Source organism: Phaethon aethereus, assembly GCF_964289735.1.
Source record: "Phaethon aethereus genome assembly, chromosome: 19".
Classification (NCBI taxonomy): domain Eukaryota; kingdom Metazoa; phylum Chordata; class Aves; order Phaethontiformes; family Phaethontidae; genus Phaethon; species Phaethon aethereus.
In genome coordinates, this window is record NC_138595.1 from 255368 (window position 1) to 265773 (window position 10406).

The 10406-nt window shown below is 42.3% G+C and overlaps 1 protein-coding gene across 1 annotated transcript in view; it reads right to left on the reverse strand.

The window, feature by feature from the left end:
* Positions 1 to 7459, reverse strand: part of PITPNM3 (PITPNM family member 3) — a gene marked incomplete at both ends in the record, with an annotated part of 148888 nt that extends 141429 nt beyond the window's left edge. The window contains 2 exons of the mRNA XM_082008708.1: positions 4542 to 4740; positions 7437 to 7459. Coding sequence (XP_081864834.1) covers positions 4542 to 4740; positions 7437 to 7459 — 222 coding nt within the window. The remainder of the gene's footprint in view (positions 1 to 4541; positions 4741 to 7436) is intronic.
* Between the last annotated feature and the right edge of the window lie 2947 nt (positions 7460 to 10406).

Here is a 10406-nt window from a genome sequence, read left to right on the forward strand (position 1 = left end):
TTCAGTCACTGCTGCAGCACTGCCCGTGCACACCGCTCCTGCAAATGGTTGCTCTGGATTTTAACGGCAAAAATTCTTTGGCTGTTGACAAGTCCTGTGTCAATGCAGTGGCTGAACTGCTGCAACACACTGCCTTTTAAGTCTTCCTCTGTCTTCAAGAGCCACACTAGTGGCATTTCTCTAACACCATCAAGGAAAAAAGTAGAGAAGCCAGCTTCCCCAGAACTCCCAAGAATTGGGAGAAAGTCACTGTAAGAAATGTCTTAAGTGACAGCCCATCTTGTGGGAACAATGAGAGGAGGTAGAGAGCCTATGAGGGCTTATATTTTATTTATAGCATGTCAGAACACCACCAAGTAAAGCACAGTAAACAATAGTTTTGCTCAAGGAAGCATACAATTAAAAAGCCAAGCAAACACAATGCAACGAAGTCCTAAAGCAACTTACAGGCTCTGTGCTAATACCAACTTGGTAGATATAAAAGTAAACACATGATTTGCTCTGAGTGTTGCAAAGCAGTTCATTCAAGGAGCCACAGCAAATACCCTGAGAACAGAGCGAGTTAAGTGGTTTTGTTTGAGGCTTAAGTGGAATAGCCACAACTCCCAGCAGTTCTCACCCCCAGAGCCAGCTGCAAGTAAACTAACTACAGTTCACCTTCCCCAGCTATGGGTGACAGTGCTACATACTGGAAAGTTTGGCCTTGAGCCACATTGCCTCTTTTCACCTGAAGTCCCATTTAAAAGATCTGACCACATGATTGCTTTCCCAAAGATTCTACGGTGTCACTAAGCTGCCAAACAAAGCAATCCTAGAGAAAGGCTGTGGATATATTCATGGGTCTGGTGGCAGTACTGGCTCAGGGGAAAATGGCTGAAAGGCAGAGGTATGTTTGGACAAGAATAGTGAGTTCCCTACTCTGCTGCTTCCTACTGTGAAAGCTGCAGTACTTTTCAAACAGCTTCTGCCTTGTACAGATGTTACCTGCCACCATAACTTCTGGGAAGGAGCAGGACAGTAATCAATGGGATAAAACCACCTATTTTAGCTGGATGTTAACTCAGTACAAGTTGGAGTAGGAAACAGAACAAAAGACAGATGATGGGACTGAAACATACTTTTAACAGGTAGTTGAAAATGCATTATTATCCACAGCTATCAAATGTAGGACAAACCCATTTGCAGTTTATCATAAAGGCTATCACAAAAACAGCATGCAAGGAAGTGATGGACAAACAGCAATTGTCTTCTCCCTGCAGTTCACCAAGGGCAAATGTGCATTAAGCTTTGTTTATGCCAGTGCAATATCTCTGAAATCTACCAAGATGGCATACACAAAGGCATAATTTAATCCCTTCTTTCCAAAGCTGATGTTCTCACCTATGCAGAAGCCCAGCACAAGACTTATGCCTCTCATCAGCATTATTTCAAGAAACCTACGTATACTGAAGGCACATGCTAGCAAGAGTCTGTCAGTGATGCACATCCAAGAAAATAATCATTACAGACCAGACACTGATCTACTTGCACTGTAGCCTTTTGAAAAGTCTTCATCCTTCCCGTATTGGCATTCGGTCTGGGCATACAAAAAAGCATGAGCAATGAGAAACTGTTCCTAGGCTGAATTCACTCAGTCCTAAATGCTGTTAAGCAGTTTCGTAAACATAACTGAAGTGAACCACAGTAACTTTTGAGCAGTGTCAGGCTAACAATCTCCATGTCAGCTACCATAGAAGATGCCAAAACAGATTCTTACAACCATCTGAACAGAACTTTGAATGAGAAGTTTTGCTAGGGCTTGGAAGAACTTCGTTTCCAGGTAGGAAACAACCAGGGAGACTCCCATGAGACATTTACTTGTCTTAGTATCTCTATCCTTCATTAACTGCATTCAATTTAATAGCCAGACCAAGATTAAAATGAAGGTGACTTCTTTTCCATGCTCCCCAAATCTTCACTGGGAGAGAGAACCTGCCTAGAATAGCTCTTTATTTAGAGGTGTGAAGCAGTTCACACAGACACAAAGCAATGCAGCCATTTACATAAAATGTCTGTACAATGTATCCAAAATTGTGTTATCAATAAGATTTCTGCATAATATTGTATTATGGGGAAACACAAATACTGAACTATGTCAATTCAGTCTCTTCCTTACGCAGAAAATACAAGATGCAACAATTTATGCATTAATATCTATATGAGATTCAAGCTCTGCAAGGTGTTTTCAAAACCATCATATTCTATGCACCAAAAAGATTTGGCTAATTTTACTGGAAGAAGAACTTTTCTTCTGAAATGCCTTGAGAATTTGAACTGTATGGAGAACATGAACAATACTGTACTCGGATCCGATAAACATTAAATTCCCCTCTCCTTCTCTGTTCTCTACCCCGTTTTGCTGACAGGGAAAGCAAAGTACGAAGACCAGAGGCAGAAGTGGAATCTAGGTGTACATTCCCAGAGCTCTGCCCACCATGCTCAGAAGTTCTTCATTAAACAACTCCTTTCAACTTAGAACACAATGAGCAAATTTACACCTTGCAGTGACAGCACACTACAAGATATATCCCAAGCTACTATATTTACATAATATGGTAGTAGGCAAAGGCTGGAACTTGGGTCAGGAGACACTACTACCATATCAGTTTGATAGACACTCCTTTTTCATGCCAGCTCAGCTGTTTCTTCCCTGCACTCCTTTGCTCAGAGAAAGTCGACCCTGAATAACATGTAAGAGCAATCTTTGCCTTTAATCAAAGTTATATTAGTGCCTCTTTGAAAACACACTTTAAAATCAGATTCTGACCCAGCCATTGAAAGAAGATTGGATTAGCATCTGATACCAGTTTATAGGATTGGTTTGTAATTTGAACATAAACTGACACCACCGTCAACAGGTACCTCATCCGTTGTTCAACAATTTTTTATGGAAATCATACCAGCAAAATGTACTGGAAGAATATGCTTTACAAAGCAGCTTTTTAATTTTCCCTGCCCCAGATCCCACCATCTAGGAGTCATTGCAGATCTGATGCGTCCCCACCCACCATCCTCCCCCAAGGAAGTAGAAAGAAATTAGACCTTTGCACAGTAGCTCTGGATGTAAGAAAGCGTAACCTTTGTTGTTGTTCACACACACCACCACAATTGTTCCAACACATATTCATCCTTAACGGCTCTTTTGCACCAGGTTAGATACAGTGACTGAAAAATAACAGGCTTTCCATTGGCATGGCTGCCTGAGCAGGCAGTTAACTGCAGCATTTGAAGGCAGTAAGAACCACAATGCCTCCATAGAGGGGAAAAGATTAATTTACATTGTCCTGAATACTGAAAGCAGACAACTGCCGGCCCTTGACAACATAAACCTCCTGAAATTTCTTCTTGCTCCTGAAGACTTGCAAAAAGTTCACAGATTGCAACTAAATCCTTTTGGTACATAAAGGCAAACAGTTTTTTTCATGCATTACAGAGGACATGTAGAACCTCCACAAGACTTATAGCCAAATAATAACATAAGAAAAATATACTAAGCCAAGCAATGGCCTGAGCTGGAATACCTTTAAAGATATCTATACATCCAAGTACCTGTTGAGAAAAGAATCTCATTCCAAACACATTTACTCTTAATTCCAAACACATTGTGTTTTACTGGTGACCCAAGTTCTTCTCCTTAAAATAGAGCAGAGAAACTCCTTTCAAGACAAAGCCTCAGTCAAACGATGCTCCCCATCATTACTAGGTTTTCTGGTGTTGCAAGGTGTGTAATTATAGAAATCAAGTCTTGCACAAAACATGATTGCATGCTAATTCATGCAGAAAAAGATCAACACAACAGGCAGTGCCATGTGTCAGAGGCAATACAGAGCCACCTGAGGATGGGAGCTCAGAGAAGATTGCTATCAACTGACACTAGTGCCCCCCTGAAAACATCTGCCCACCTAATGATCCAAACCTGCTCAACTGGGCAGGGAAACCTGCTCCAGCTGTACACTTAAGGTCCCAGGCAGCAAAGCTGAAGGTTGGTTTGTTAACATCTCTAGGAATTAATTCAAGCCTGGCTTCTGTAGAGTTGTACCTGCTGACACTAGGTTCAATCTGGATTAAGTAGCCTCTGGAGCCAAACAGGAGACTGCCAAGAAAGTAAGGGAAAAGGGAGCTCTGTCCTCTAGAGCCAACATTGTTTGTCCAAAGTCAGAAGATAACTGCCTATTTCAAGAAGGGGTGATGCTGAGTGCAGTTCCATCAGCAGTTGTGGAACTTCAGTGATACAGCAGTGTGGGACTCAAGGAAAGCAGCTGATGAGGAGGGTGCAATGAAGGTCAGGAGAACCCTTTATGCTCAGTTCCTATATCGTCCCTGAAGTCACCATAGAATTTGAGAGGCAGCCGTAAGGAGCAGACACCACATTGAGTCAGAGAAAACAGCAGGTGGTAGAGCAGCTCACAGCCAAGTGTTGCACATCAGCCACCCACTAGAAGTGGGCTGCACTACACTGTTTTACTTGGAAGAACTGAGAAATTCTCTGGCAGCAGATATACCTGCTCTGTGGCTGCTTGTGCCAGTGAAATAGCCAAAGCAGCTGTCCAGGATCCAAGAACAAGCCTTGAGATGGCAACTCTTCGTAACATAACTTCAAATAGTTTGAGAGGCCTCTCCACACTGTTTATGTCACTCACAGCCAAAATAAAGAAGAGACAGGATTTGTCAGAACCCACCACTTCAGAGGAGAGCAGCATTCTGCCAAAAAACAATGGGAACAAAATCATAATCCACAGAGACATAACAGAAGACAGCAATGGATGGGCAACTGGTCCCAACAAAGACTTTATGGTACTCCCAGGTACAGGGAATTGTCTAGCAGGAAGATACTTGCTTGGTGAGGAGGCTGTGATGTTGCTAGGCTGCCACTAGCTTTAGTTAATCCCAGATACCAGAAAGGCCTCATACAGCCCTTAATTACTAAGGTTGCACTGACTGACACCAGGCTGAAGCTGGATGCATGGCTGTAAAAAGTTCACAACAGACACAAGGCAGACAGACAAGTGCCTGGGCCTGGCAATGAAAACTTTCTTAACAATATCACAGGTCTTGCTCTGCAGAGGCGCAGGGTCTAACTAATTGCCAAGACAGCTGTCAATGCCTGCAGAAGCAAGAGTGGAGGGAGGCTCAGTCCTGAACCAGTCAGCCCCCTCATCTGTTACTTCTTCTTTGGCTCTAAACTGAAAGATGCTCTTTCCTCCTGCCTCAAGTCTTCTTAATAGCCAGAGCCTATCCAATTAAAGGTCTATCAGACCTGCAGGAGCAGACTTGTACCGATCAATAACGTCAGGGCTGAGGCCTTGTTAAATGTAGGCAAGGAAAAATGGTACTTGCTGTTTTAACTCCAGTGCTCTCCAGTGTTGGTAGCTACATGAGGAGGAAGGCACAAGGTATAAAAATAGATGGAAAGAACATTGATGAGACTTAAAATCACATGATTTAAGCAGGGTTTCATAAGTAATTAATTTACATCTAGTATTCATTACTACACTGCAGAATCACTACTTTAATCAAGATTGTCTGTTTTCTCTGCACTGTTTACAATTCTTTAATAAAAAGGAGAGGTTTGCTGAGCACAAGGCAAACAGCTTCCAGTTCCAGATGGGATACAGAAATACAGCTCACAAAAACTCCTTGGTACAAATAAGAGCACATGGAAGATGTGCTCCAGACCCTACAAGAAAGCTCTCACATTCAAATATGCCCATATAGTCATGACTTTTCACACCTGGTAGTGCTGCAGAAAGAGTTACTTAGAAGAAGCAATCCTCCCTGTCCACTCTAAACAACACATCAAGGACAGTGATCTTAACAATTTTCAGAAGACCAGTTCCACAGATTAAAAAAACCCCCAAGTGTTCAGAAATCCATGAATCAAAACTTAAAGGAATAGTATGAAATTGTAGCAGCTGTAGATTTCTTTGCTGTTAGGTTAGGGCAATTTAGGGAGCTTTTTTGTGAAGTTTTGACAGGGGGAGGAAGCTGGAAAAGGAAGTAAATGTCTTAACTTTCAAAATGTTAGAATACACACTGCATTTCTACTCTCAAAGATCAGGACAGGACAGTGACAAAACACCTCATTGAGAGGGAAAGGAGGAAGAAGCAAGCAAACCTAAAGGTACAATTTTTACCTAGATTGCTGCAGGCACACAGGAAAAACCTAAGCTAATCAGCATGTACTGATTAAACACAAAAGCTAAAACCTCCCATGCCTACATACTAGTTTGCTCATACTATAATCTTTCTGGTTAGATATCTCATTCTTTCAATATGGAATAGCTCAGATTTTGTTCTCTCTTGCCTCCTTAATCTAACCCACTGTTGAAGAATAACCCATACTCTCCAATCTAACTGATATTTCCTATGCTTTATTGAGCCCTTTCTGATTTTTCGATTAAAAAAAAAGAGAGGAAGACAGTGATAGAATTGCGGAGTCTCTCAGTTTCAGTGGAGAAGCACAGGGTATCTATTCTTTCCATGTGAAAAATGGAAAGTTTCCCAATGTTATTTTTCATAAAGGCAGCCTGTTTTATAAAAAACATTGTTATAGGGGCTTAATGTGTTGCTAAGAAGCCCTCTTCCCAGAGCATGATTGCTAGTCCATAGCAGAGCAGAATGTTAGGAAAGATCAGCAGGAGGAAGGACTATGATAAATGCAGGAAGATTTGTTGATGAATATCAGCTTCATCCTAAATCCATCTTTTTTTCCTAAATGAAGGACTGGGTATTTGAAAAAAAAGCTGAATACATTCAGGAGAACAAAAATTAAAGGAGTAATCAGACAGCACAGCTCTGGGTGCTGTAGACAGTAGGCTATTTTTAGTCATCTGTTTCCTAACTGAAATGCCAAGAGGAGAGGGAAAGACCGTAGTTTTTGGAAGCATCTATGGAGCATTCCTGCTCTGCAGTGCAGCGTCTGTTTGCACAGACATACCCAACCTCAATTTCCACTGGCCTTCTCAGGCACAGAGCAATCTCAGCTAGGGCAAGCTACTCATCCTGCTTCTAGAAGCAACACTGCAAAGTGGCTGAACTCTGCCACAGGTCCACAGCTCGTGGCACCCAGCCAGCTTATGGATGGCTAGCTGCAGGACAGACAAACCTGCATGAACCATGCTCACACTGCAGTCGTACTATGAGTGAGGTAAGGCAGACGAGCCCGAGGAATCAGGGAAAAATCAGCTGAAGTTGTAGCTACCCTATTCAGCAGGATGGAGACTTTCACACCATCTTGCCATGCCACCCATGTCACCTTCACTGACGTTAGACCTACCCTTGATAATTATGTGACTGATTCTCAGTCACAGCTGAGAAAGAGTGCCACAGCTAGGCTGGCATTAAATTGTCACTGTCACATAGCAATAGCCATACAGCTGTGGTATTAAACAGCTTACCTGAAGCTGCAGAACATCTGCATCCCTGCAACAGAGTTACCTGTGTAGTTAGCCCCTCTGAGCTCTCCACTACTATAGGTATATTGCAGTCAATAACCAAGTAAAACTGTCAGCTATAAACAGCCATTATAGCTTGACAATAGCATACACATTTCTTGATACCGTGTTTAGGGAGTTAACAGTTTGGAAAATCCCATTATAGATGAACTGTAAATGCACAATGCTTCTAAAAAAAAAACATTTTTCCCCCAGGACCTGCACCTTGGTTTCTGCTGGTACTCAGGTTATTCAGAACCAGCTCTCAAAAACATTCACAGGTAAAGAAATGCAGATTTTTTATTTGCTGCATATTCAGAAGGTACAAATATTCTCAGTTCACTTAGTGCTGGTTCCTTCTTCAAATTCAGCTCGTCGGTAAAAAGATGTAGGGTAGGTGGGGGGAAAGCCCCCCAACCTGTATTTTTCTATCCATCACCCCACAAGGGCCCAGACTGAGTCAAGAAACTGACTCAGCAGTCTGATGTGCATATGCTGAGTGACTCCATGCACATCACTTCATTTCCCTGAGCTGCATTTCCTCCTGCTTGTAAAGAGAGGCAGGTGATGCACTTCCTCACCTGTAATACAATACTAGAGCTATTAATATTTCCAGTAATGGTTTCACTTGAAGCAAGCAAGACTCACCTACTGTAACTCCCAAACTGCTAGCTTCTTCCTTGTTTAGAAGGTGTCCGATCTTTACATTTTGAGAAAACAGCCTCCTAAGGTATTCACAGCTTCCTGCCAATAGACAATTATCATTGTCCTGCTGATACATACAGTGTGAGACCTCCTAATAGGCACTGGCTATTTCAGTACCCACTTTATCTCTAGTAAGGCAAGTAAAAAAAAAAAAGTCTCTAGCTGTAGGCAAAGTCACAGAATGCTGTGCAAAGGAAAGGGAAAATTCTCAACATTAATTAGAAACTTCCCTAGAAGTCACAGACTGGGAGGAATTGGACAAAGCGGACACTCTAGTGGCAGAACTCTGGCTAAGGGTACTCTAATTTGTAAAGCAGATTGTCTCAAGTGTCTATTTAAAAAATTAATGCAATAATGCAGTTGAGATCAGTGAAAGCACTATGACTCAACCTCCTCCAGAGGTACTATTAGCAATAGTTCTACTAGGTACCAGTAGTGATATGATTTATCTTCTTCAACGTGGTAAGAAGGTGTGGATTGAATAAGTGATATGTACCCTTCAATCCGGCTAAGATGGATCAGATCCAGTTAGGTTACTGTCTCAGCTAAAGCCACCACAATGCTATTAAGAAGATTAAAAAATTTTTAAATCTTAAAAAAGATTTAGAGTGTTTCCAAATAAAGCAAGAAGCATACCTTGGGCATACCAACCTATCCACTTTCCTAAACATCTGCCAAAATAGAAAAGTAGACACATTCATTATCCAAAGTAGAAAACACTGACACAGTGTATTGGAAAGACAACGCTACTTGGTGCTCTGGAGACTTGAAATTGCTCTGTGGGCATCTGGCAGACTTCAGCTAGCTTGCCTCCCACACGTGTATGTGGAGCTTTGTTCAGCTCACACAATTTCTATTCAACAGAGGAATCTTCCCCCGGCTCAGCATTGCTAAGACATGCTGCCTAGAACCACAAATGAAGCTGATGCAGCTGGATTGCTCAGATCCAAAATCAGGCCTCCATATAAGCCAGGGCAATGCCATCAGTGTAATGCAGAAGAGCAAGTTAGTAATCCACGAGTGGAGACACTCTGAAGAGGCCAGTGCACTCAAGAGGGTGAATTCCGTGCATGCCCCCCCACTTTCCACTGCTATTAATAACCTCTCGTTAGGGAATTCTTCATGCTGATGTTAAATGTCATTTTACACCCCCTGGCTCAGACTAATAACTTACAGAACATTTTCTCTCAGTGGCACCCATGGCCCTCTTATTTATCAGTACCATATAAGAGAAGGCTATGGAACCATCTGTGTCATGCACAGGGAGCAATAACGTCAAGAATGCAGAAACTATGCTTCCAAGGCTGACATTTTCAAACTCCTTCATGACCCTTCAAGCTCAGCTACTCCAGGTTACAGTCAGCCTTTCCTTTTCTCTGACAAAGGGGATTTTGCTAAATTTTTGATACTGAATCTTCATCCTGGAGCCACAGTACCTGGTAAGTTTTCAAAGAACATTACTAGACTGCAGATATTTTTTCCCCCTGCTTCCTTGCAACAACTCAATTCATCCTACCTTTTGGCACAAGCGAGGTGCATTAAATAGACATTCATGGTTTTCAGATGTTTTGGGAACGATTCAACATGGCAGCAAGGTTATAGTGGAGAGAGATTTGCCTCTTCCACTTATTCTGCTTCTGCATAACTCACTGTCTAGAGGGTCAGTGTCACTTGCCCACAGGACTAAACATAGACAAAGCAAAATAAATCCATTGCATCTTTTCCACAGTATTGACACTCACTGATCCAGTGCCCTGCTGTCTGGGACTCAGCAGCAGACTTCTGCTGGTCTGCTGGACTCCTTCTTAGGAAGACCCACAAAGTGCAACATGTGGGTCTATTGCTATTCTCATGTTTGACTCATGGAAGGAAAGGAATAGCTAATGCAACTTTCACCCCAGCCCTGGGGAGTTCTGGCTGTGCCTGCAGGTTAAGTCCAAGCCTGCAAATGTTTCCAGGCTGTTCTTCAGATTCTGGGAATGGATTGAAATCTGTATTAGAAGACAGTTTATTGGGACTTAGATTCAGAGACAAAATGTGTCATCGACAGCTTTGTCACAAAACAGAAAAGCAAAGCCCCTGGACCACAAGAGCATATATTTTAGAGCCAGCACACTCCCATCCCAAAACCCAAGGCTAATGAGGGCTGTCGGAGAAGCAAAGGGTGATGTTTCAGAAAGGGAACAAACGTGCTAGTTGCTAACTTTTCTTTGATGGACTTTAATTCCT